Raw genomic sequence first — 24,847 nt, 5'->3', positions numbered from 1 at the left:
TGGAGAAAATTATTCCTAAAGCTCCTTCCAGATCAGTAGTTCAGTAAGCTTCTGGGTTTGTGTTCCTGTTAAATGTTCAGAGTATCTGCTTCATGTGGCTTCTGTGAGGAGGACGGAAGATAAAGTACATTAAAGTGCCTGGAGCAGAATAGCTGTTCAGTCTTTATTAGTCAGATACCAATCTATGAAATAGACCAAGAAATCCCAAGCAAGTACCAACCTCGGCCACTAGAGGGGGATTTCAGTCACCCTCCTTTAAAAGACACTCTCAGATACCGCTTGATGGGGCAGACACCCCTCCCGATGCACCAGCCTTTCCTCTGCCGGGAAAGCCAGTCCCACTCAGGAAACCTGGCTCCACGCTGAACTCCATGGTGTTTTCTCTGAGTCATTATATTCTCCCACAGTTGCAAAATGATCTGGCAAAAGTCCCTCAAAGGCTTTTACTGCTTACTGAGTAACATCCAAACTCCCTGCCTGAATCCAAAGCCTTCCTCAGTCTGGCCCCAACCTACCTCTCCAGCCTGAACTCCCTTCAGTCCTTTATACTGCGGCCACACTGGACAAATCAGCTCCTGCCTATATGTCGGGGCACATGCAGCTCCTTCTTGACGCCTTCCCTCTATCCTGACCTTCTGAAACCATACTTCTTTTTTCAGGAATGTAAATGTACCTCCCTCTTAACTCCCTTCTTACTTCTCTAGAAAAGAGTGATCTCTCCCACCGTTGAGCTCCCACACCATATATTATATATCCATCTATCTTGTATTTCATTGATTTATGTATGTGCACCTTTTCTCTTCAATAGATTAGGAACTCTTTGGGTAGAGAGGCCAGGGAGTAATCTGCCCAGGATCACACAGCGAGTCAGGACGGGATTCTAGCCCAGGAAATCCAGAGAGCTCTTGCTCTTAACCACGAATTCACAGCTATATAGTAACCTTTCATCAACCACAGTGCCTAGCTCAGAGCTTTGCACACAGTGCTATGCAATAGCTTATCAAATGTATAACTAAAAAACAAAAAAACAAAAAACAAAAACCTCCCCCAAACATTGATCTAATTAGCATCTCTTAAACCTTCACCAACTCCTGGGCTATTGGGAACCAGCAACTGAGTCTCATTAATCTGCACTACAGTGCCTGGCTGTAGATCTAATTATGAGCCATTTCAGAAGCATAATTACTGTTCCATTTGGTTTCTTGATCTGTAATGCATGTAAGGATCTACTCCCAGCTTCTAAGGGATTAAAAAAAACCCAACGTGATTACTTTCTGAGGCCTGAGAGATGTGTTTGGTGAAGTTTCAGCTCACATCTTTTCTGTGAAGTGAGGGGGGTGGACATGGTGGTCCTTTCTTTGGTTTTAAGTCTATGATTCCGGGAAATAGGAAGGAATAAAAAAGAGCCTCTGCTTCTGCGTCAGAAGATACCATTTTGAGTCTCAACTCCCCAACTCAGATTCCCCATCTGTAAAATTTGATTCATCCGGTCAAAAAGCTTTGAATATCTGAGTGCCCCGCAAGGGAGGGGCAGTAAAGAGCAAGGCAGAAGTGGTCCCTGCTCATCCAGCTAAGAAACTCGGTGGACACCTATAGTGTGGGGTTGTCCTGTGGAAGAAACTCAAGTGGTCAAAGTATGGTGCAAACTACAAAGTCTGGTACCAAATCAAAAGCTGATGATCTTGACAGGATCCCGGTTTTGTCAAGTCCAACGACAACAAAGCTTATCTCTTTTGCTGTTTTGGGGAAAAGCCCGATAGTGTGTTTTAACCAAACCTAATCAACACCGCATGCAGCTTTTGTGACTTTCTGCGCGGCAGTTCCACGTAAAGGTGGGCTGAGGTTATCTGTCCTCACTTCCGGCACTGGCCGGTTGCTGGGAGAGGCCAAGTTCCTAGCCCACTCCCGCAGGCCTCGGTCAGTACGCCGTCAGGCTGGGAGCCTGGGCCCCTGGGTTCTCCAGCTGTCAGTCGTCTGACTGACTCCCAGTGACCAGACCCGGCTCAGGCGTCATTCAATGACCTCGTCTGTGAAAGGCAGGCCACATCCGTGAAGAAGCCTGGCTCGGGGAGGCCACCCTCCAGAGCTCTGGGGAGGGTTCCCTTAAGGTTCCATCTCGAGCCCCAGGCTGCAGCAGAGCTGGCAGGGCCAGGCGACTCTGTCCCGGTCCCCGGGCCCGCGTACACTCGCAGGGTGGCTCTGGGGAAGGCCACCGGGCGGACCTGCCGGCTGCTCCGCGTTCGACGGGAGGCCTCGGACCGTGCCCGGACGGCCCCCGGGAGCCCCTAGACTGCCTGGAGCAGCCGGAGCGGCTGAGGTCGCTGGACCAACGCGGAGCAGGGGGTGAGCCGGGCGCGCTCGGGCGCAGGTCACGTGGCGGGCGCGGGGGCGCGCGGGGGCGGGGCCTGGTGCGCGCGGCTCCGCGGGTGGCAGGGCGGGCGGGAAGGGGCGGGGCCTCGGGCGGGGCCGCCGGGGGGAGGCGGGCGGGCCGGCGGGAGGGGAGGAGTGGAGATGGCGGCGGCGGCGGCTCAGGGGGGCGGGGGCGGGGAGCCCGGGGGAGCTGATGGGGTCGGCCCGGGGGTCTCGGGGGAGGTGGAGGTAGTGAAGGGGCAGCCGTTCGACGTGGGCCCGCGCTACACGCAGCTGCAGTACATCGGCGAGGGCGCGTACGGCATGGTCAGGTGAGGGGGCGTTCCGGGGGAGGGGGCTCCTGAGGATGGGGGACCGGGAGGGATGCCGAGGGCCTTCCGGGCCGGGGAGACTCCCAGGGTCCTGAGGAGGCGGGGGCTTCGGGAGGCTGGGGGGGAGTCCCACGGAGGGGGCCTTGGGCTGCTTTCTGGGGGAGCGGCGCTGCGTACGTTCTAATGGGAGGGGGCTTGGAGGCCGCAGAAGCGCCCATTCCGTTGTGAGGGGAGGGGCATCTGAGTGTACGTGGGGGAGCTGTGGGGCCCTCGGGGACCCTACGGACTCGGGGAGAGGCGGAGAAACTAAGTATTCTTGGGGAGGTGATATCGTCAGCGAAGAGCGAGCGAAGGACCCTACTTTGGGGAGAGGATGCCTTGGATTCTCCCAGTAAGGCCTGCCAAAGAGTTTGGGAGAGAAGAGCGGAGCTCAGGGCTGGACAGGGTGGGGCAGGCCTTTGGGCCTGGGGCCAGGGGCCCAGTGAGCCATGAGGGGTCCAGGAGTGCCCGCTTGCAACTTTTAGGAGGGATCTGTGAGCTCCCTCATCCCCACTGTGTGCTCTGGGCCTTTGTTCATCTGGGAAGAGCTCTCCTGCCCAGGTGCCTCGCCCTAACACCCGTGTCTGTCTCAGCCCTTCTTTCTGGTCTCTCCTGTGACTCCCTCCTTCTCACTGTGTGTGCCTCACTGTACATCCTCCACTCATGTCCCACCCCCTGGACCTGTCTTGGGTTGAGGGAGCCCATCCTGGATAGGGGAGGATGAGAGGTCAGGGCAACTAGAATGGACAGGATTGAGGCAAGGGGAAGTCAGTGAGCGGCCAGTCTCTTCCTCTGTTTGTGAAGTCACTGAAGGGCTGCCTGGCTGGTCCCCAGCTTTCTCCCTGGAGATCCCAGGCCTTCACAGCAGGAAGGAACCAGCATTGTTTATGACTTGGCCAGAATCCTCTCTTGCTCCCTCCCCTCCCTGCTCAGGCCTGGGTGGGGCCCCCAGGCCTGGACTCCCCCGATGTAAGGCCACACCGACCACATCTCTCTGGCCCCCTCAGCTCAGCTTATGACCACGTGCGCAAGACTCGCGTGGCCATCAAGAAAATCAGCCCCTTCGAGCATCAGACCTACTGCCAGCGCACGCTGCGGGAGATCCAGATCCTGCTTCGCTTCCGCCATGAGAACGTCATTGGCATCCGGGACATTCTGCGGGCGCCCACCCTGGAAGCCATGAGGGATGTGTATCCTTCACCTTGGCCAGATGGCTGGCCAGGCATGGCCTCAGAGCTGGGCCGGGAGAACGTTGGCTTTCTTTCTGTTTCCTTCTTCCCTGCCACACTCCGAAACAAACCCAGTAAATGAAACTTTCCAGCAGAAAAGAGGCCACAGAGTGTAAGACGACTGGGAGGCCCAAGGTGGATCCTGGCCTGCCGCAGACAGGCTGTGTGGCCTTGGGCAAGTCTGTTCTCCATGCTCTGCCTCATTTGGAGGGGAGGGTGGGGAGGGCTGGGCTCTATGGGAGCTTTGTCTTTTGACATCTGCAGTTCTGTGACGTGATCCGGCCTCTGCCCACAGTCAGTTCTTGTTTAACAGATGATGATTCTTTTCTCTCTGGGTCCTCAGACGGGAAGGAAGGCAGGAAGGAAGAGAACTGCCCCTTTTTTGAGGGCCTACTATGAGTCAAGTGCAGTGCATACCCAGTACTTTGACATCTCTTATTCTACCTTCCAACTGCTGTATGAGATGGGTCATCAGCTCCATTTCAAAGATGAGGAAACTGAGCCTCAGAAAGCCTAACATCAAGTGCTACCCTTGCTGCCTCCTACCCTCCCCCAGATGAGAACTGTCCTTCTTTCTCTGGGACTTCCTGCTCAGAGCCTCACCCCAGTCACCTGTGGACTTGCACTTTGCCCAGGGAGGGACAGCCTTGCCTTTGTTGCCCTTCCCCCCACCCCCACATTGCTCTCCTAGCTCGCTGTCCACTTCCTGCCAGGCTGTTGTTAGCAGCTTATAGCACCCATCACCTCTCCCCACCCAACCCACCCCCGGTTAGTCCCAGTTCCCCACCCAAATGTGGGAATTTGCGCTGCACTATCTGCAGCCCCCACCACAAGCTGTGGGCAGGAAACCTCCACAGTCACCCCCAGCTTGCTGTGTGACCTTAAATAAGGCACTGCGTCTTGCTGGGCCTCTTTGTCTCTTAAAACAGCAGGATTGATCCACATGTTTTCAGAAGGCCCTTTTGAGGCTGATTCTAAAAGACAGTCCTGAGGGTCATCTCGCTGAATCTTCATAACTACTCTCCGAAGAACCGTTCTTTCCCCTACTTTACAGATAAGGAATTAGGGGTGCAGCCAGGTTGAGGTCATAAGGCCAATGAGCAGTGGCGTGGGGTTTCAGACACCGGCAGGACAACTCCAGAGCGTTGCTCTTGACTGTGAAGCTCTCCTGCCTCCTGCAGTTTATTATCCCCGTTTTCCCAGGAGGGAAACTGAGGCTACAGAATTGAAGTACTTCTGCTCAGCGCTCCCAGCTGAGATGCAGCAGGGGGCCCGAGCCCAACTGCTGAGTCTGGGCCTTGTCCAGCTCGTGATAAGGGCTGGCAGATCTTTCGAGTCCTAGCTGGAAGGGGACGTAGAGCCTAGTCACCAGAGCCTGTTCTTCTTAACCAAGTGTCTCCTGCTGCCCCCACGTGGGGGGTCTCCGGTGCCATCTTCAGCTACATTGTGCAGGACCTGATGGAGACAGACCTGTACAAGTTGCTCAAAAGCCAGCAGCTGAGCAACGACCACATTTGCTACTTCCTCTACCAGATCCTGCGGGGCCTCAAGTATATCCACTCAGCCAACGTGCTCCACCGGGATTTAAAGCCCTCTAACCTGCTCATCAACACCACCTGCGACCTTAAGGTCAGAGGATTAGGTACCTGTCCCTTCTTCCCATGGGTCTGGGGCTTCCAGGCGGCCATTCCGGCCCGCTCGAGTAGAACATCGCAAGCAAAGGGAACATTGTGGGCAGAGGCGTGGTGAGGTGACCGCTTGGGCCTTGGAGGCCTTAGGCACCGAGCTAAGCAGCGTGGGTTGGCTTCCAGATCTGTGATTTTGGCCTGGCCCGGATTGCCGATCCTGAGCATGACCACACTGGCTTCCTGACAGAATATGTGGCCACACGCTGGTACCGGGCTCCAGAAATCATGCTTAACTCCAAGGTAAAGGGGCCACCGTGCCTGAGGGAAAGGGACCAGGTTCCAGAGAGCTCTAGAGCCACCTCTGAGCCAGGCATGACCCCTAGATGCAGGAAGTCTGCCCCCAGGCCTAGTCACATGACTCTGGTGCTTAGGCTCTGGAAAGAGGCTGAGCATTAACTCCTCCAGGCCTGTGCCCTCTGCCTCCGTGGCTGGTATTAAGTCTAGACTGGAGTCGTGGCTTGGCCCAAACAGCAGGGCCCTGCTGAAGCTGGCCTAGGAGCCCACTACTTTCTCCTCCTCCCCAGGGCTACACCAAGTCCATCGACATCTGGTCTGTGGGCTGCATTCTGGCTGAGATGCTCTCCAACAGGCCCATCTTCCCTGGCAAGCACTACCTGGACCAGCTCAACCACATTCTGGGTGAGGGGGGCCTGGCCAGCTGAGTGGGGGTGGGGGGAGATTAGTGGGAGGTGAGATTTCTTTATAGTCCAGCTACCACCACATGTGGAGCCCCTACAGCATCTCACAGTATTTCAATGAGATACAGGTACTATCCCCATTTGACAGATGGGAAAAGCAAGGCTACACCCCACACTTAGGAAGTGCTAACATCAGAATTTGAACATAACGACTGCCCAAATCCAGATCCCTTGCCCTTCATCACCATAGTATTGGCTGAGAGATTAACTGTCAGGGCCTAGAGCTCGATGGGGGGGACTCTAGTTTCTCTAGTTTCTGTTCCCAGAAGGGAGAGGAGAACTCTCAAAAAGGTACCTGCCTTACCCACAGGGATCCTGGGCTCCCCATCCCAGGAGGACTTGAATTGTATCATCAACATGAAGGCCCGAAACTACCTACAGTCTCTGCCCTCCAAGACCAAGGTGGCCTGGGCCAAGCTTTTTCCCAAGTCAGATGCCAAAGGTGAGAGAGACATGGGGGTCGGTATGGGATAAACACACAGTGCAGAGGAGGGAACATGAGCCAAGCCCCTGGCTGAGTAGACAGAAACCTGGGCATGAGAAGCAAAGCAATGCTTCTGGGAACTCTTCCAGCCTCCCTTTTGACCCCTGACTCTTGCCCTTACCTAGCCCTGGATCTGCTAGACCGGATGTTGACCTTTAACCCCAACAAACGGATCACAGTGGAGGAAGCACTGGCTCACCCCTACCTGGAGCAGTACTACGACCCAACGGATGAGGTGGGCCAGCCACCAGCAACAGGGCTGGTGGGTAGATGGATGGGTAGGCGACCCTCAGTGCCCGGCCTGAGCCTGACTTCTTTACTACCCCAGCCAGTGGCCGAGGAGCCTTTCACCTTCGACATGGAGCTGGATGATCTACCCAAGGAGCGGCTGAAGGAGCTCATCTTCCAGGAGACAGCCCGCTTCCAGCCTGGGGCACTGGAGGCCCCCTAAACTGGACAGACACCTCTGCAGTTTGAGGCCTGGTGAGTGCTCCCCACAGCCCACGCACAGATTCAGCCTACGCCAGTGCGCCCGGCACGCCTCCATACAGTCACAAGCTTGTTCACGCCAACGAGGCGTGTGCATGGTGGCCACAGAAAGGCTAGAGCCTGCCCAGCCACAGACCTGGGGGCCACATGTTCTTTACGTCCATCTTCCTTTCCCCTAGTCCCAAAGTCTCCCCCCTGGGCAACACCCTGCACCCTCCAGCCCCCTCAGGGACCTCAGGCCCCTCTCTCCCATCGGAGGGACAGCCAGAGTTCGGCTCTCCCGGTATGGGCAGAGAGGCAGGTGGGGCAGTAATTGCTTTGGGAGGAGCCAGCACCCGGCCTGACCCAGATGCCAGGCTTCCTCACACCTGGTGCCCGGGTCAGCGGTTTGCACACCCACCCACGCAGGGCTCCTTCCTCGAGTCTCCTTTCCACCTTTCCCGCCAGCCGCAGCTTGATGGAAGGAAGGCACACACACCTGGGCTCAAATTCCAGCCCTGCCCCTTAGAAAGAGCTGTGCGATGTTGTGCAAGATACCTCACCTGTCGGTGCCTCAGTTTCCTGGGGAGAGTCCTGATGACGAGAGCAAACATAGGGCGCTAATCATTGGTCCGAGAGGCTTATGCGTATTAACTCATTCAGCCCTCCAGCTGTCCCTTGAGATAGGCACCGATGTTATCCTCATTCGCAGTCAAGGAAAACAAGACACATCCCAGTCAGCCGTGAGGAACAACTGAGGGGACTTGAGGTCAGGGCTCTGGCAGGTCATCTGGTGGGTGCTAATGGCTCCTTTCCTGCCTGCCTTTCTGTTTAGGCCCTGCCTCCTGCCTGCCCCTCCCCTGCTGGACTGTTAGAAAATGGACACTGTGCCCCGCCCAGACCCCCCCCGGCAGACCGGGTCAGGGCGGAGGGCGGGCCTGGCCACCTTCCCTGATTTTGCTCTGGCCTCCTGCTTCAGGCAGGCCAAGGTTCCCTCCGCCCCACCCCCCTGTCCCTCCCAGGACCTGAGGGGCTTAGGTGGCCCCCCACGCGAACTACCCTCTGCAGCTTGCCTTTGTCTACCCCGGCTATCCCAGTCTCTGGTAGTTCTGGAATGGAAGGGCTCTGGCTGTCCCAGGACCTCCTGAAGGGCAGTGAGGGGATGGGGGACGCTGAGTAAGGGACTCAGGGCAAGCCCTGACCCACTAAACCCCCCCCCCCCCATTTTCCCCGAAGGAATATTCCTGAGGCTCAAGGGCTAGTATCCCTGAGAAGCAGGGCCCAGGCCGAAACCCCCTCCCCCAAAGCTGCCACATCTAACACCCCCTGCTGCCTGTGTGTGTGGGCGAACAGAAGTGGGGCTGGGGGCACGAGGAGAGCCTGGTGCCCCTGCCCACCCCTGTGCCTGTATCTAATATATAAAGATAGAATCGTGTATATGATGGCCCTGGCTCTGTCTGTATCCGCCGATGCCCTACCCTAACCATTACTTTGAGGACTGACTCACCTGCCCAGCCCCTTCCCAGCGGGGTGGCTTTCCCCAGTCCTGGTGCTCCTTGGCTCCCCGGGTGGCCAGGGTTGAAGATGGGAGTGTAAGGAGCGCCAGACTCCTGGACAGAGTGGGGTCAATTTTCCCCTTAGTCACTGTCCTCTCCCCTCCCAAATGGCTTCCCATCTCACTGGCTGGGGTGATTCGGGGGTGACTCAGGGACAGCCTACACACCCCTGGATTCTCTGGAAATGGCAAGGGATGGTGTGCTGTATACCCCGGCCACCAGCACCCATGGGAGGGGGGAAGCTTGTAGCAGACCCAGCGCTTGGGGTGGGGGTGGGGGTTGTTTCCCCAGCATGGCCGAGGAGAGAAGGGTGCTGGGGTCCGTGGAGGGTCTAGAGGCGTGAGAGCCAGAGCTGCCGGGCACCTCTCCTGCCTGTACCCCCTCCCCGGCTGAGCCCTGCAGCCTGGCCCCAGGCCAAGAGCCGGCTCAGCAGGTCCCAGGGGTGTGGTGGCTAAGGCGGTGGAGCCAGCCTACGCTGGCCAGGCAATCAGCAGAGGCAGCACAGTCCATCAGGAGCAGCCGAGCGTGTGGCAGCGGGAGCCCAGAGAGGCAGCGTGACCATGAGCTCTCTGCTCTCCTACGCCCTGCCTGCCCTGGGCAGCTATGCCATGCTGTCCATCTTCTTCCTGCGCCGGCCTCGCCTGCTGCACACACCCTGGGCTCCAGTCTTCCTGCCACGCCTGGGGGCCCACCGAGCAGGTACGCTGGGTGGCGGTTGGGCGGGAGGATGGTGATGGTGACTGCTGAGGGTGGAGTAAGGACAGCAAGGTGCCAGCAAGGGTGGACGGCAGTGGGGGAGGTCCAAGCGGCGGGCTGTCAGGAAGAGGGCAGAGCCTGAGGTAGGAGAGCAGGATGGCAGGGCAGGACGTGGAAGGGGGAAGAGGCAGGGGTGAGGGGAGAGGAGGGAGGCCAGGCTCCTGGGACCCACCCAGCTGCCCCACACAGGATCTGGAGAACTCCTGGAGAACACCATGGAGGCCATGGAGAAGTGAGTGCACCTGCCAGCTGTGAGCTGCGAGACACCAGGAGGCGCCACTCACTTCCTAGTCTGAGTGACCGGGGCCCTCTGGAGGTGTGCAGTGCACAGCCTGCCCATCCTGCCGTGAACTCTGGCCCACGCTCCCCTAAACCTCCCCACTGTACTGTGGTTTGCCCTGTTCCTTCCCCCGGGCCTCTCCGCACTGACCTTCATTCCCACAGCTCCCTGGCCCAGCGATCAGACTTCCTGGAGCTTGACTGCCAGTTGACACGAGATGGCGTGGTGGTGGTATCTCATGACAAGAACCTGTCCCGCCAGTCAGGCGTGAATAGGGACGTGGGCAGCCTGGACTTTGAGGTGGGCCTTGCCCCAGCCCCCCCCCCACTGTACCCAGAGAGCCACGGTGCCTCCACGCGTGCCCCCTGGTGACGTGCTCCCTCTTCTCCCCAGGAGCTGCCCCTCTACAAGGAGGAGCTGGAGGTCTACTTCTCACCAGGTGAGAGTGTGACCTCACCGAGTGGGGTCCTGGCCTCAACCTCCTGCCCTCCCTTCTCCTCTGGGACTCGTCCCCCTCCCCCTGGGCTCCCACCCCGCCCATCTCCGTCTGATCCCCCTTGCCACAACCCACCCAGGTCGCTTTGCACGTGGGTCGGACCGGCACATGGTGAGTCTGGAGGACGTGTTCCAGAGGTTCCCTCGGATGCCCATGAGCGTGGAGGTCAAAGAGGAAAATGAAGAGCTCATTAACAAGGTGGTGCTGCTGCGGGGCGGGGTGGGAAGGGGCCTGGGGCTGGAGAGAGGCCTGACTCCCCTTCACCTCTTCCTTCTCCTCCTCCCAGATAGCAGGCCTGGTGAGGCACTTTGACCGAAATGAAATCACCATCTGGGCCACAGAGAAGAGCTCGGTCATGAAGAAGTGCAGGGCTGCTGTGAGTCCCTGCTCCCTCCCTGCTCCAGCGGCCCCTTCTCCCAGGCGCTGGAGGCTCCAGGGGCCTAGGCTGGACAGGTGTGGGGTATTGTGGAGGAACCAGCCCTGAGCAGAGTCTCAAAGGGTAGGATGCTGAGAGGAGAGGGGTGGGGACAGGGGGAGCACAGGCATTGCTGCTGGAGACCCAGAGGGTGCGGTCAGGCCTGAACGCTGGGCCGACATACAGCTCCGATCCCGCAGGTGGTGGACCTTCCTGAATGTCCAGCGCTGTTTCCCCTGCAGCCCAATTCCCCTTTCTGCTTTGCTGGGAGCAGACTGACCCTCTTCTCCCTTCCCCTTGCCTCCCAGAACCCCGAGATGCCGTTCTCCTTCACCATCGGCGGAGCTATCTGGTTGTTACTGCTCTATTACCTGGGGTTGCTGCCCTTTGTATCCATCCCGGAGAGGTTTTTCTTCTGCTTCCTGCCCACCATCATCAATAGGTACCTGCAGGGTCCCTGCCTGCCTTCTACATCCTCCCCCAGGCCCCCAGATGCTTTTGTCCTCAAATAAATCCCCCCCCCACTTCAAGCCCCACTACATGGGGTCCCCAGCTCCCTGGCCACCCTCAAGGATACCCCCAGGGTCCCCTCAAGAGAAGGATTTTCAGGAGCATTCATGAATACTGAGGAGCCAGGAGGCTTCCTCCTCGAACCCTTTGAAATTCTATGCAAATGTGTGTTGATGTGGATTGGTTTCAGGACAGAGTATTCATATATTCATCCATTTCATCCAACAAGTATTTATTGAATGTCTCCTCTGTTCTGGGCACAGTGACACTAGTAAATAAACCCAGTGTGAGTGGAGTAAGGCCCTCGGTGAGCTTATAGTCTGGCTGGGAGACAGATATCAATCAATTATAGTATTCTCTGATTCTCAAAAGGAAAAGCAAGTTTTTTCCTGCTGGGAGAGTGGGATTAACAAAGTAACAGCTGGGTAAAGTATCAGAAATTTGGATACTTCACCAGCTCTGAAGCCTGGCCCCTCCCTTCCCTTTCTGAGAACTCTGTGGCAGCTCCTAGGCTTCCTTCTCCCCTATGTTATCCTGAGGGAAGCTCTCAGCCAGCCCCCACAATCTCTTGCTACAAAGACATCATTAGACTACCGAACTTTGTGTACAGAACTTCTCATACAGTGTTTGCAAAGTGTTTTCACATCCTTTGGTTGGTTAGAGCTTTATCTGTGGCAACCCAGAAGGTACTAGAATCATGACACCGCCCCCTCAGTACCCATGGAGAATCTGAGGCTCAGAGAGGTTCTGTAATTTGCTCAAGGCCACACAGCTAGAAGCGCAGGGCCTGGGTTTGTCTGGGTCTGACCCCAAAACCTGTGCTGGGACATTGTAAAGGGCCTCTAAAGTCATCCCTGAAGCGGGCCAATCATGGGCAAGTAGCCGACTCACTGGAGTGTTGTCTGGTCACAAGAAGCTGGTCGGGCCCAACCAGGGGACCTTTAGATTGTGCATCTAGCTTGAGAATCAAGCTGGGTTCTGGTCTTGGCCCTGACCCCACCACAGATTTGCTGCGACACCTTGGGCAAGTCACTTTAGCTCTCCAAAACTGAGTTTCCTCCTCTGTACAACAGCGAGGGAGGGCACACTCTCAAAGTATGGAGGCACAGATGTGCACATAGAAGAGTCTCACTAAACAACAGGTGACTTTTTCATATGGGCTTCTAGAGGCGCCAGGGTAACACCGGTCAGGGGTCACTACCACCCCACTCCTGTGACAGAGTGAGACGCAGGGGGCTGATCATGATTCCACCTCTCTGCAGGACCTACTTCCCGTTTTCCTGCTCTGGGCTGAACCAGCTGGCAGCTGTGATTTCCAAATGGTGAGGGGGTGAGGATGCTGGGTGGCGTGTCCCCGTGGAGACCTGCCACTGCCCTTCTTAGGCCCCTCTCATCGTGGCCTTTGCCACCCTCTCCCCACTAGGTTAATCATGAGGAAAAGTCTGATCCACCACCTGGAGCAGCGAGGAGTGCAGGTGAGGCTTGACCTCCACGCCCTCAGCAAGTGGGTGATTCACAGTGTGGGCCTAGCACAGCGTTCCAGTGAACAGCTCTGCTACCAACTAACTGGGTCCCCTGGGCAGGTCACCTTCGGAGTCTCAGTCTCTTGATTTGTGAAATGGGGGTGATGGTACATTTAACTGGTACTTAGTAATGGCTTGACAAGTGTAGCCATTATCGCGATGATGCTGCATTGAACCTACTGTCCTGATTCCTGAGGAGGGGGTGAGTGGGGCTGGGAAAAAAAACCGGCCCGGCCCCTCCCCTGAGCATCCACTTTGATCATGTAATTAGCAAACCTTTGTTGAGAATGGACTACATTCCAGGCACTGTGGTACCAGGGATGGAGCAGGGAGTCAAATCGGGCAGAGGAAGGAAACAGGCACTCACAGGCACCAAGTGGACGGAAAGGAAACAGCACTGTGGTCTGTGGGGTCACAGGAGGCCCTCTGGAAGAAATGAGGAGCTGGCTCGCACGGAGGGGGAAAGGAGAGCATCTCAGGCAGGCTCCGCCTGTGGGAAAGCTGCGGGGAGCAAGAGGCCACGGCAGGAGGAGGAGCTGAGAGAGGTTCCACCAGGCCGCTGTGTGGGGCGAGGGGAGCCGGAGGAGGCGGCCGAGGCTGAGGCAGGGAGCCTGTGAACCTCAGTAAGGAACCTGGACTTCAGCCTGGAGGACGGGAAGCTTTGGAGGGCCTGAAGCAGGGCAGAGACCTGATCCAGTGGAGTCTGGGATTAAGGGTCACTCTGGCCACCGATGTGGACAAGCGATCATGGGCGCCAGGGTAGGAGCAGAGAATCTTAGGAGGCAGATGCCGTCGCTGACTGGTCCTGGGCTGCGGCGGCAGCAGTGGGATGGGTGGACCAGCTGGCTGACGGGCCGGCAGCACTCCACAGCCCGGAGGTGGGGGTGAGTGAGGCATGGGGAGGCCGCGCCTCTTTCAGATTAGCGCCTCCACAGCGCCTCCACTCCGTGGGCCTTCACCACGACTCTGGAGGTTGGCCCATCGTTCCCATTTGTCACGTTAAGAAACCCAAAGGTCCAGTGACTTGCCCAGGGTACAGACACCATCTCTACCTACCGCCATGCCCACGAAAGAGGATTCAGGCGGCAGGACAGACACAGAGCAGCAGCAGACACGGGCAGGCCTGGAGATCTCACAGCCGGCTTTCCAGGGGAGGGGGAACAAAATGCTCTGATTTGAGCAATAGACGATTTATTTCCCTGGTTGTGCATCCTCTCACCTTGTCCGATTTCAGGCCACCAACATGAAGTCACTGAGCACAGAGTTGGGTAGTATTTCCACCTTACACATTCAGCAGATGCGAACAACCGCCAGAGCGTAGGTAACAGTAAAATGTAGTAAAATCATTAGGAAGTGATGAGTTTTGAGTATTTATTACCTTCATTTTTAAAGTAATTTATTGAATTACACGTTTATATAATTTAATATTTAATAATGGCTGTGTTTAATAACCAGTTTGCACAAAAATCCGGACTAACAATCCACTCCAGCCAGCATCCCGCTGCTGGGAGGTCTCCACAGAGGAGGAGAGCTCCCACCATCTGGATTCAAGGGGAAAGTCCAGGTAAAGTTGTTTGAAACTATGAGCCCCTCCCTCCCCACGCAGGTGGTCTTTTGGTGCCTTAATGAAGAGTCGGATTTTGAAGTGGCCTATGGCCTGGGGGCCAGTGGCGTCATGACAGATTACCCCACAGCCCTGAGGCGCTACCTGGACAACCATGGAGGAGCTGCCCAGGCCTCCTAACAGCCCGGAGGCCCTCACCCTCTCCTCTATTTCTCTTCTTCAATAAATATTTTCTTTTCAGTCATGTGGTGGTGTTTGGGGGGCATGGGTGGGAGGAGGTCCTAGCAGACTGCAGAGGGCAACCTAGGGCAGAAGAGGCCAGCCTAGGGTCAGAGTCGGGGGCCCTGACCACCTTGACCCACTGGTTCCACCACATTCCAGGCCGAGTAATGCCACACCCTGTGCCAACCTGGCCTCCACTCTCCTCAGGAATGTCCCTTGCAGGAAGGAGCAAGGCTCCTGCCCCTTCAGGGCCACAGGTTCCATTCTCTTGAGGCTATGAAGAGCCTTAAGACACAGGCACAGGACAAGGGACTTCATCTGCCCCTGTGCCTCCTCATGGCGCCGCAGATGGTGGACATGGCCTCGGAGGCTGAGTTTAGGGTTTGCTCATCTGCTGCTTCAGCCTTTCCAACCTTCACTTCCAGATCTACTCCAGAAGTTCCCCAAACTCCTCAACCCTCTCCAACCCTAGAACCTTATGCATTGAATGAATCACATGTTTCACAAACCTTTGTTGACTCCTCTAGGCCAGGCTTGGTACTGGGGCCACTGCAGGGAACAAGACAAGTCTCCTAGGGCAGATGCACACATTTTCCCGTTCAGAGTCACGTGAGAAGCCCACAGCAGACACCTAACTCAGCCTGCAGAGGCAGGGGCATCAGAGGAGGCTGCCTGGAAGAGGTGATGCTCAGCAGTAGGAACCGGCTTGTTCCCAGGCTCTGGCTCCCAGAGATCTAACACAGACGGACGGGCACCGTTAGCTCTTCCGTTCCAAGAGCCTGTCCCGGGTGCTATGGCAAAGACGGTGGAATCGGACCAAAGTGAGAATTCCAACTTTGCCTCTTCCCGGCTCGATAACCTCGGGAGCGTAGCTAGACCTCTTTGACCTCTGTTCCCTGTAAAATGGGGAACAAAAGCTGCCTCATAGGATTGCTGCGGGGATTAAGAGAGTGGGGCACGGGGTGGTTAAATGCAGATAATTATGGCTATTATCTCCCCGGGGACGTGCGTCCAGACACCTAACCCCGAGCCAGGTCTGGCACCGCAGATCCTCGCCCCTTCAAGGACCGCGGGAGGCCAGAAGGGCGACGAGACCCGGGCCGCGCGGGGTTGTCTGGCTGGCTTGCGGGCCGCAGCCGCATTTCCGGGCCGGCCGGAGCCCGGAGCAGGGGGAAGGGCAGCCGAGGCCTGCGCTGGCCGCGGTGTGACGCGCCCCCTCATTTGCATGCGCCGCGCCGATTGGCCACGGCGGCCGCCGGGACCAGAGGCCGGCCCCCTCCCCCTCCCGCCGCAGCGGCGGCAGCAGCTGGTCTCGGTGTAAACAAGTCGCGGCGGCTGCGAACCCGGGCCGGGGGGGACGGCGCCCACCAGGAGCGCCCCCCACTCCCAGGCCAGGCCACCTCGGCGGACCGGGCCCCCGCGCGCCCAGGCGAGGTGAGGCCCGCATCGTCAGGGCTGCGCGTCGCCCCGAGCCCCCGCCCCGCCAGCGAGGACTGCCCCCTTCCCCCGGCGCCCGCCCCCCACCCCCGCGCCCCAGGTGAGCCCCGGGGTCTCAGGTAAGGCTCCGCGATGCAGGTAAGAGCCCCTCGGCATAGACAGGGCCTCTGCGCCCCCCACCCCCCCGCCCCACGTAAGAGCCCCTCCCCTCCTAGGTGACCCTGCACCTTCAGTGAGGGCCTCTGCCTCTTCCAGGTGAGGGACCCTCTCCCCAGGTGAACTCCCTTGTACCTCAAGTGGAGCTGCTAACCCCCCACCCCGCCCCGCCCCGCCCTTGGCAGTTCAGGTGAGGTCCTAAGGACCCTCCAGCTCCTAACCCCTCCATACTCCCCCTAAATGAGAACTGACAGCTCATCCACGCCAGAGCCCCTTCCTCCAGCTTCAACTGCCAGGTCCGCAGGGGTGAGGCCGGAATTAGATGAGTGACTCACCTCAGGCTTCTCCAAGCCTCAGTTTCCCCGTGATGCAACTTGAGGCCTCCTCAGTGAGTCAAAACTGAGCCGGTTCCGGCCCCTGGAGAAGCTGCTGCCTCTGGGGAGAGGAGACAGCAGCCAAGTGTGACGGAGAGAGTCCCCATGGCCCTGGGTGTGCCTGCGTATGTGTGGCCCTGGTCCTGACAGCCCACTCCCTCCCCGGCAGGCACTGGGCTCCCTCTGCTCCCCGTGGGCCGCTCCCCGGGTGGGGCCACTGCCCCCGGCCCCCGCCATGGTGCGTATTTCAAAGCCCAAGACGTTTCAGGCCTACTTGGATGATTGTCACCGGAGGTATAGCTGTGCCCACTGCCGCGCTCACCTGGCCAACCACGACGACCTCATCTCCAAGGTAACCAGGTCCCAGTTGGAGGCGAGAGGGGCTACCTGGCAGCTCTCCCACCAATGGCCCTGACTCCCTTCCTTTCTCCCTCCACCCTTTAGTCCTTCCAGGGCAGTCAGGGGCGTGCCTACCTCTTCAACTCTGTGTGAGTATTTGGTCCCCCTTCTTTCTTTCCCTGACCTCTGTTGTGACCTGTGCCCCCTGGCATCGTGCTGAGACTCCCAGAGTCCCCTGATTCAGGTTGGAAGCTGATGTGATCGCCCTTCTCTTGGATGCTAAGAACAGACACAGTTGGATACAAGCTAGCGGGGGGCTTTGTGATGGCGGGACCCTCCCTGGGACTGCCCCCATGTCCCTGCAGGGTGAACGTGGGCTGCGGGCCAGCCGAGGAACGGGTACTGCTGACAGGCCTCCATGCTGTGGCTGACATCCACTGCGAGAACTGCAAGACGACTTTGGGCTGGAAATATGTGAGTCCGTGACCCCTGACCCCAGGCAAGCCTTTGACCCAACCTCACTTCACCTCCTCCTCACAAGCAGTCATCTGGTAACCTTCCGGAGCGTACAGGCCCAGCTCACTCAAGTCAGACTGTCTTTTCATCCCCTGACCATGTCCTCTTCTGTCACATCTTGCAAGGGCTTTTAGAATTTTTCTCTCCACCCATCCCTCACGTGCACATGCGTCCCATTTTAGAGATGAGGCGATCAGCAGAATGACCATTTATTGAATGCTTTCGTGCCACGCACTGTTATGTGCTTGGCATATATTATCTCATTTCATTGTTACAACAATCCTGTGGGTAGAGTCTGTAATTATCTCCACTTTACAGAAGAAAGGAAGGCCCAGAGATGGTAGGTAACTTTCCCAAGGTCACACCACGGGTAAGGAACAGAACAGGTACCAGAATCCTGGTTGCGTGTTTTGTTGTCTGTCTGTTTTTAACTCCAGATCCTCGGCCACCGGCTTCCATTGTCATTCAGAGGTTCAGAGAAGTTGCCCCAGACCCCACAGTGACATGGAACTTGGGTCCATGAGCTTCCTTTTCACTGCCCTCATGGCCACAGCTGCTATCCGGGGTCTGATTTCACTACCTGAGTCTCATTTCCTTATCTGGCTGTGGAGGATGAAGCCACCACCTGGCACCCAAAATTGTCATGGGGATCAGATTGGATGCAGCAAAAAAGATGCTCTTGGGAAACTGTAGGGGACATGGTTGGTTCCTCAGGCTTCACTTGGAGTTTTGGTGCCTCTGAGAGGTGGATGCCCCCAGCAGAGGCAGGCATCCCGCCCTCATGTGAGTTCACCCCGGCCTTGCCACAGATTTGTGCTTTGTGTCCCCGGACAGGTGGCTTGGCCTCTCTGGACGTCTGTAAAATAAAGAGATGGCCTAATCCAGATGTCAAAAACTCAAGGGTTTGCAGGGCCAAGCGCATACTGTGGGTCTGCAAAAGAGGCACCATAGATCTGGGGTAGTGGGGGAGGAGGGTCTGTAGCAAACTGGAGTAAGCATGGCCTGCCTATATCCTAGTATTTTAAAGTTATTTTTACTAAACTCTCTGATGGCCAAATAAAACACCTGCGTAGGCCAAAATTGCCCTTCAGGCTACCAGTTTGTAATCCCCGGATCTTTTAGAAACTTCCATATCCTCTCTGTTGGAGCCAACATTAGTACTTAAAAAGTACCGGTGATTCAGAGAGCTCTGTCTGTCCCATTCGTGAGAAACCTGGCTCTGTCATTTACCAGCTGTGTGTCTTGTGGGCAGGTGGTTTGGCTTCTCTGCATGACAGTTTCCTTATATGTAAAATGGGGCCAGTCATATCTATTCCCCAACCCGATCCCTTTTGGTAAAGCCCTTGCTCCAGAGATGCCGTCCTCTCCCCTCTTTTCAGGAACAGGCCTTCGAGAGCAGCCAGAAGTACAAAGAGGGGAAGTACATCATTGAACTCAACCACATGATCAAAGACAACGGCTGGGACTGACCCCTGCTCCTGCCGCATGTGGCTCGAGCCCGGCCTGACCGCCAGGGGGCGCCACTGGCTTCCCTCCACGGGAAGGGAGCTCTGGACCCTCAGGGCTCCTGCAGAGGACGGATCCAGCTCCTGTACATATATTTTATTGCATGCACTGTGACCTTGGGGGGAGCTCAGAAGGAGGACGACACCCCCGCACTTCCCTGCGATCTGGCTGGCTTGGATCTCGTTTTTAACCCCTTCCTGCCCCGCCTGCCCTATAGATATGGCCTGTGTGCTGCTCTCCTGGCCCCAGTGCACCGTCTGCCCTGTGAACTTCTCCCACCGGGCCCCTTTTACCCCACGCGTGTCTGCTCCCCTTGTTCTGTAGCGTTTGTACATAATAAAACAATGGAGTGGAGGCAGCCCCAGGCTCACGTGGAATCCGGGAAAGGGGGACTCAAATGCAGATTCCTTCCTCCGTCGACCTGTTCTTTTCTGGGCCCCCGCAAGGCATGGAGTAGGCACTGCGGTCAAAGGTGGGAGTCTGCCCTCCGGAGACTCAGCCATCTGAGACCCGGGACCGATCTCACTGTCCGTGCAGATTCCCGAGCCCACTCTGGCTCCCTAGGCCTTGACCTCGGCTGATCTGCGCCTTCTCAGCTTTAGCGTTTTGCCGCCGCCTAGGGGCGAGCTCTCCTGGGAGGCAACCGCGCAGCCGGCTTCACCGCCCCTCTCGCCGCCACTACAACTTCCAGCGGCCCCAGCCGCGTCCGTCCGTCTCCTCCGCACCGAGTCTCGGCGCTGCGCCTGCTGGGAAGCGTAGTTCCGAGGGTTCCCCAGCGCGGGACCTTCTGGGAAACCCAGGCGCCAGCCGTCAGAGGCTGTCGAGCGGTGGGTGCTTCGGCACCTCGGAGGCTCGGCGGAGGGTGGAGGTTTTTCAGAATGGGAAGCAGGAAGGACTACAGGGTTCAGGCCTCGGAGTCCTCGAGGTCCCCAGTGCCCCGCGTGACAATAAGCTCAGGCCGCGTCCCTCCAGCCCTGCTCTTTCCCTCAGGTCATGCTTCATCCCCTCCAAGCTCTGGCCTCCAAGAGAAGGGGGATGGCGGGGGGGTGGGGGGGTGGGGGGGGTCACCTGCTAGAAAAGTGTGGGGCGCCAAGGTCTGCCCCGGGACTCTATGGACTCCATCCCAGGGTCCAGGCCCCGCCCCTCAGCAGCTTATCCCTAGCCGGGGCTCCCCCCGTGGGAACGGGGACCAGCTGGCCGGAAGCGCCAAACTGCGTCCCTGTCGAGCCCCGGGGATCAATCAGGCCGAGGAGTTAATTATGTAATGAGGGGGCAGGGGGTCGGGGCTAATGAAGCCTGGGGTGGGGGGAGAGAAGGGGAGGGTACCCAGGTATCCGGCCCCCTCTTGGACCCCTTCCAGGCCCCAGGGGTCTCCACCCAGCCCAACTCCAGGGCCCCAAATAGGGGAGGGGCTGTGATCCTGGGTCTGGAAGGGGCTGAGCTGTGAGCTATAAAGGGGGCATCTCTCAGCACCCGGGGACTCTAGGCAGCGTGACCTGAGGCCAGACAGGACTACTCCATGTACCATCCACGAGAGTTGTACCCCTCCCTGGGGACAGGCTACCGCCTTGGGCCCCCCCAGCCGGGAGCAGATTCCAGCTTCCCGCCTGCTCTGGCAGAGGGCTACCGCTACCCTGGTGAGCATGGGGGCCAGCTCCGGTGTAGAGGCCGTGGGGGGCTGTGGCCCTCTGCTGGCTCTCATTCCTCCCCCATCTCCAGATCTGGACACTCCCAAATTGGATTGCTTCCTCTCCGGGATTGAGGCTGCTCCCTGCACCTTGGCCGCTCCCCCACCCCTGCCCCCGCTGCCCCCAGCCCTGGGCACTGAGCCGGCCCCCCCAGCCCCAGACGCCCTTCATTCGCTCCCTGGAGTCAGCCTGAGCCTGGAGAACCGGGAGCTGTGGAAAGAGTTCAATTCCGTGGGAACAGAGATGATCATCACCAAAGCTGGGAGGTGAGGGGCTGGGCCAGGGTCAAAGGGCCCAGTGTGCTCCTGGTGGGGGTCTTTTGGGAAAGGCAGAGTTCCTGGTGAAGGGGCTAGGTTTGGGGGTTCCTAGAGGGTCTAGAGCGCTGCCTAAGTTCAGGGTGTGATTGTGGCCTGGGTCACAGGTTACTCTACGGCAGGATCAGGGGTCATTCTGTGGCAAAGGTCAAGGGTCAGTCTGTGGAATCTGTAGCTGGTTTAAGGACCAACCTACGGCAAGGGTCTTAGGTCAGTCTGGGCCTGGGTCAGAAAGTCCGGCTGGGTTACAGTAAATTCATATGTGGCCCAGATCAGGGGTCAGTCTGTGACTGGAGCCAGGGTTCAGGCTACGATTGGAGTCAAGGGCCAGCCAGTGACCAGCATTCAGAGTAATCTGGCCAGGATCAGGGTCAGTATGTGACTAGGTCTGGGGTCGCCCTGGAGGCATGGCGTGTGGCCTGTGAGCCAGGAGCTCGGGCCTGAGCGTGGTAAGTCCTCGGTCCCGCTGAAGGCAGGACACTGTTTTCCTGAAGCAGGTGTGTCCAGCAGTGTAGACTGTGGTGCTGGAGACTAGGTGAGGAGACCAGAGTGGGGAGCAGTAGGCTCTTGGCAAGACTTTAGGGACAGAAGCGTGTCACCACTGCTTCTGCAGATGGAGTTTGAGGGTTTAGGAGTCCAGAGTCTGACTCTGCTCCTAATCTGTGTGACCCTGGTCAGATCACCTGTCTGTCCCATCACTTCCGGCTCAAAGACCCTGCCCTCTGGATTCTAATTCCACCTCTCTCAACGTTTCTCTGACGAAACCGGGTGAGCGCCGGTGGTGGCTGCGCCCACCCCTGGCCAGTGGGTCGCGCCAGGCCTCTCCCATCCCCTCCCCTGTCCAGGCGCATGTTCCCTGCTTGCCGAATATCAGTCACTGGGCTGGACCCCGAGGCCCGCTACCTGTTTCTCCTGGATGTGGTTCCAGTGGATGGGGCTCGCTACCGCTGGCAGGGCCGGCGCTGGGAGCCCAGTGGCAAGGCCGAGCCCCGCCTGCCTGACCGCGTCTACATTCACCCTGACTCTCCTGCCACTGGTGCCCACTGGATGCGGCAGCCCGTGTCTTTCCATCGTGTCAAGCTCACCAACAGCACGCTGGACCCCCATGGCCATGTGAGGCCCTGGCTGGGACAGGCTGGGGGTTGGGGGTGGGACCCCGGGCGGGGAGTCATCTCGTTTCTTCCCTCTCAGCTGATCTTGCACTCCATGCACAAGTACCAGCCCCGCATACACCTGGTGCGGGCAGCCCAGCTTTGCAGCCAACACTGGGGGGGCGTCGCCTCCTTCCGCTTCCCCGAGACCACATTCATCTCTGTGACAGCCTATCAGAACCCGCGGGTAAGTGACCCTGCTGGAGGGGGTGGTGGGCCCCACCCAGGCCGTGGGAGCTCTGACCCCGAATGTGTGTCCCCAGATCACACAACTGAAGATCGCAGCCAATCCCTTTGCCAAGGGCTTCCGGGAGAATGGCAGAAACTGTAAGAGGTGGGCATTGCTCATTCATTCACTCGTTCCTTCAGCAAACGTCTATGGACGGCCCACTGTGTGTCTGGCACTGTGCTGGAAGCCAGGAACACAACAGTAAGGAAAAACACTTATTCGCTCGATGATCCCACAGATACTTGTCTTAGCACCTGCTGTGTGCCGGGCACAGTGCCAGGCACTGGAGATCCATCATGAAGAAAAGAAATGAAGCCCCTGCCCTTATGGGACTGACACTCTAGTGGGCAGAGTAGACAAGTAAACACGAGAAATAAGTAAAATATAATGTGTTAGGGATAAGTTCTGAAGAGGAAAGAAAGAAAGGAAGACAGGAAAGACTGGAGTGGGGTATTTATTAGATGAGAAGCCTGTTCCAGGTCCTGAAGGGAGTATGGGAGGAAAAAGTCCTGAAGGAAGTGGATATCTGAGGAACAGCGTGCCAAGAAGTGGGAACAGCATGGGCAAGGGCCCTGAGGTAGGAGCACACCTGCGGTGTGGCTGGAGTGGAAGAGGCGAAGAGGCAAGTGAGAGGCGAAGAGGAGCCAGGCTTTGTTGGACAGTGAAGGTTTATTTAGGACTTTGGCTTCTGTTCTGAGTGGAGCTCTCTCAGTCGAGCTGTTCTTTGCCCTCAAGGGGTGTACAGTCAGGCAGAAGAGACAGCCGTTAATCAAAGGGTCACCCTAACAAACATACAGCAGAACAGTTGACAGATGCTATGAGGGTGGTGGTGTAGTGCCGTGGGAAGTCAGAGGACTTCCTTGAGGAAGTGAGACAAGAGCGTGAACTGAGCCAGGGATGAGGTGAACAGGTGAGCAGGGGCAGACGAGAGGATTCCAGAGGATGGCTGCCAGGCAGCCGGTGATGGGGAGGTGGCCTCAGCCCACGTCCTGGCCTTCTAGCTTGGGAAGGAGTTTCCCAAATGCAATGGAGGCAATAGGAAACCACTGGAAAGGTTTAAGTGGAAGATACTTTGCCCTTTCTAGTCCCTTAATTCTCTGGCCTTGAGTTCCTTCATCTGTAAAATGGGTATAATAATGGCACTTCCCTAACAAGGTCCCTGGGAGGGTGAAAGGCCTGGCACCTGGTAAGTGCCATTATTACCACCATCATCATCATCATCACTATCATCATCATCATCATCATCATTGTCACTGTCCTCTAGGGAGCGAGATGCCCGTGTGAAGAGGAAACTGAGGGGCCCAGAGCCAGTGGCCACAGAGGCCTATGGGAGTGGAGGTGAGCGTAGCCTCAATGGTGATGGGGGCCAGTCCTCAGATGCTGTTCCTCCTTAGCCCGACCTCTCTTCTGTCTTCCCCAGATGCACCAGGGGGCCCCTGTGATTCCACACTGGGGGGGGACGTCCGTGAGTCAGATCCTGAGCACGTCCCAGCCCCCCGCGAAGCGGCCCAGGCCCCGGCTCCTCCGTGTGGCGGCTCCAGTGCCGAAGCCTACCTTCTGCACCCTGCCGCTTTCCACGGGGCTCCCAGTCACCTTCCAACCAGGCGAGTGGGACGAGGGCGCAGAGTTGGGCTGTTTCAGGTCGGGGAGCCCTGCGTCCTGTCCTGACACCTCCTCTTTACTTCAGGAACCCCAGCTTCCCTGAGGCTGCGGACTCTGGGCGCCCGGCCCCCTACTCGGCCGCATTCCTGGAGCTGCAGCCTGGGCCCGGGGGCTCAGGATACCCAGCAGCTGCGCCCCCAGCCCCCTTCGCCTCGCACTTCCTCCAGGGGGGGCCCTTCCCCCTTCCCTACCCCGGCCCTGGGGCTTACCTGGACGTGGGCTCCAAACCTATGTACTGAGCTCTTGCTGGGCCCCTCTGCCTCCCTCCCTGTCCTCGGTCCCGGACCTCCGCCGCCCTTCCCCCCAGGCCTGCAGCCCCATCACTTCCACTGGCCCCATCCCCCACACCAAATGGCGGCCCGGGGGGGCCTCCCCCACCCCACTTCACACTTTGATTTCACTCCCACCCACCCTGGCTTCAAAGCTCTGGCTAAGCTGCTGGGAGTCCAGCTGGGGCCAGCTTCCCCTTCCAGGCTCTCACCTCGGTGTGAATGGAGGGAGGCTCTGCCTGGCCAAATGGGGCCACTGCCCAGCACCCCCTCCTCCTGGGCCTCAGCCTTGGGCTCTGCAAGTTCTACCCCCTCGCCCCAGGACAACCCACACCAGTTTGTTCTCAGGACCGGAGTATTTTTGTTAATAAAACTCAAAAGACCTCAGTGCTCTGGAAACGTTGGCTAATGGTGTTTAGCCCTGGGCAGGGCTGGGTGAGCAAAGGTTTTGTGGGGAGACCCGAGCCCCAATTTACACTTGCCAGTTTCCGGCTGCATGACCTTGTGCATGTAAATCAACCGGCTTTGGTGCTGTTTCCTCTTCAGGGAAGTGGGGCAACGTGAATGTCCTGACCCTCACTGTTTTGAGAATTAAAT

At 57.9% G+C, this 24,847-nt stretch overlaps 4 protein-coding genes across 8 annotated transcripts; all 4 read left to right on the top strand.

Moving 5' to 3' along the window:
* Positions 1-2,511: 2,511 nt before the first annotated feature.
* On the top strand, positions 2,512-8,724 carry MAPK3 (mitogen-activated protein kinase 3). 2 transcript variants are annotated; one of them, XM_042921837.1, is made up of 9 exons: positions 2,512-2,681; positions 3,728-3,910; positions 5,389-5,578; positions 5,761-5,877; positions 6,162-6,276; positions 6,646-6,777; positions 6,945-7,054; positions 7,148-7,302; positions 8,123-8,724. In XM_042921837.1, the coding sequence occupies exons 1-8, from the start codon at positions 2,512-2,514 to the stop codon at positions 7,268-7,270; spliced, it is 1,140 nt and encodes a 379-aa protein (XP_042777771.1). In that variant the 3' UTR covers positions 7,271-7,302; positions 8,123-8,724. The 2 variants fall into 2 exon arrangements, with proteins under 2 accessions (XP_042777771.1, XP_042777770.1); XM_042921836.1 differs by having other exon boundaries at positions 6,945-7,302.
* A 596-nt stretch (positions 8,725-9,320) lies between these two features.
* Positions 9,321-14,627, top strand: GDPD3 (glycerophosphodiester phosphodiesterase domain containing 3). 3 transcript variants are annotated; one of them, XM_042921839.1, is made up of 10 exons: positions 9,321-9,542; positions 9,789-9,831; positions 10,044-10,179; positions 10,273-10,318; positions 10,455-10,573; positions 10,662-10,751; positions 11,099-11,232; positions 12,563-12,622; positions 12,724-12,775; positions 14,430-14,627. In XM_042921839.1, exons 1-10 carry the CDS (start codon positions 9,404-9,406, stop codon positions 14,565-14,567), a joined length of 957 nt encoding a protein of 318 aa, XP_042777773.1. In that variant the 5' UTR covers positions 9,321-9,403; the 3' UTR covers positions 14,568-14,627. The 3 variants fall into 3 exon arrangements, with proteins under 3 accessions (XP_042777773.1, XP_042777772.1, XP_042777775.1); XM_042921838.1 differs by having other exon boundaries at positions 13,127-14,522; XM_042921841.1 differs by lacking the exon at positions 14,430-14,627 and adding an exon at positions 13,242-13,361.
* A 1,480-nt stretch (positions 14,628-16,107) lies between these two features.
* On the top strand, positions 16,108-19,295 carry YPEL3 (yippee like 3). Of its 2 annotated transcripts, XM_042922477.1 has the most exons (5): positions 16,108-16,165; positions 16,746-16,928; positions 17,021-17,064; positions 17,281-17,389; positions 18,811-19,295. In XM_042922477.1, the coding sequence occupies exons 2-5, from the start codon at positions 16,812-16,814 to the stop codon at positions 18,898-18,900; spliced, it is 360 nt and encodes a 119-aa protein (XP_042778411.1). In that variant the 5' UTR covers positions 16,108-16,165; positions 16,746-16,811; the 3' UTR covers positions 18,901-19,295. The 2 variants fall into 2 exon arrangements, with proteins under 2 accessions (XP_042778411.1, XP_042778410.1); XM_042922476.1 differs by lacking the exon at positions 16,108-16,165 and having other exon boundaries at positions 16,238-16,928.
* A 978-nt stretch (positions 19,296-20,273) lies between these two features.
* TBX6 (T-box transcription factor 6) lies at positions 20,274-24,598 on the top strand. The gene is made up of 8 exons (XM_042922131.1): positions 20,274-20,574; positions 20,657-20,891; positions 21,785-22,052; positions 22,131-22,277; positions 22,354-22,424; positions 23,584-23,657; positions 23,740-23,923; positions 24,007-24,598. Exons 1-8 carry the CDS (start codon positions 20,457-20,459, stop codon positions 24,218-24,220), a joined length of 1,311 nt encoding a protein of 436 aa, XP_042778065.1. The 5' UTR covers positions 20,274-20,456; the 3' UTR covers positions 24,221-24,598.
* The last annotated feature ends 249 nt before the right edge of the window (positions 24,599-24,847 follow it).

This window comes from Panthera leo, chromosome E3 (assembly GCF_018350215.1).
Source record: "Panthera leo isolate Ple1 chromosome E3, P.leo_Ple1_pat1.1, whole genome shotgun sequence".
In the NCBI taxonomy this organism is placed as follows: Eukaryota; Metazoa; Chordata; class Mammalia; order Carnivora; family Felidae; genus Panthera; species Panthera leo.
The sequence above is the reverse complement of the archived record's forward strand: the minus strand, read 5'-3'. Positions and strand labels throughout refer to the sequence as shown.

Bases quoted from the DNA above. Each gene is read 5' to 3' on its own strand.
- TBX6 (XM_042922131.1), top strand. From the start codon at position 20,457: ATGTACCATCCACGAGAGTTGTACCCCTCCCTGGGGACAGGCTACCGC. The intron at 22,053-22,130 runs GTGAGGCCCTGG...CTTCCCTCTCAG, and splicing joins CGCTGGACCCCCATGGCCAT to CTGATCTTGCACTCCATGCA. The intron at 22,425-23,583 runs GTGGGCATTGCT...ACTGTCCTCTAG, and splicing joins AATGGCAGAAACTGTAAGAG to GGAGCGAGATGCCCGTGTGA.
- MAPK3 (XM_042921836.1), top strand. From the start codon at position 2,512: ATGGCGGCGGCGGCGGCTCAGGGGGGCGGGGGCGGGGAGCCCGGGGGA. The intron at 5,579-5,760 runs GTCAGAGGATTA...GTTGGCTTCCAG, and splicing joins ACACCACCTGCGACCTTAAG to ATCTGTGATTTTGGCCTGGC. The intron at 6,277-6,645 runs GTGAGGGGGGCC...CCTTACCCACAG, and splicing joins CCAGCTCAACCACATTCTGG to GGATCCTGGGCTCCCCATCC.
- YPEL3 (XM_042922476.1), top strand. From the start codon at position 16,704: ATGTGTGGCCCTGGTCCTGACAGCCCACTCCCTCCCCGGCAGGCACTG. The intron at 16,929-17,020 runs GTAACCAGGTCC...TCCACCCTTTAG, and splicing joins ACGACGACCTCATCTCCAAG to TCCTTCCAGGGCAGTCAGGG. The intron at 17,065-17,280 runs GTGAGTATTTGG...ATGTCCCTGCAG, and splicing joins GCCTACCTCTTCAACTCTGT to GGTGAACGTGGGCTGCGGGC.
- GDPD3 (XM_042921838.1), top strand. From the start codon at position 9,404: ATGAGCTCTCTGCTCTCCTACGCCCTGCCTGCCCTGGGCAGCTATGCC. The intron at 9,832-10,043 runs GTGAGTGCACCT...TCATTCCCACAG, and splicing joins ACCATGGAGGCCATGGAGAA to CTCCCTGGCCCAGCGATCAG. The intron at 12,623-12,723 runs GTGAGGGGGTGA...TCTCCCCACTAG, and splicing joins GCAGCTGTGATTTCCAAATG to GTTAATCATGAGGAAAAGTC.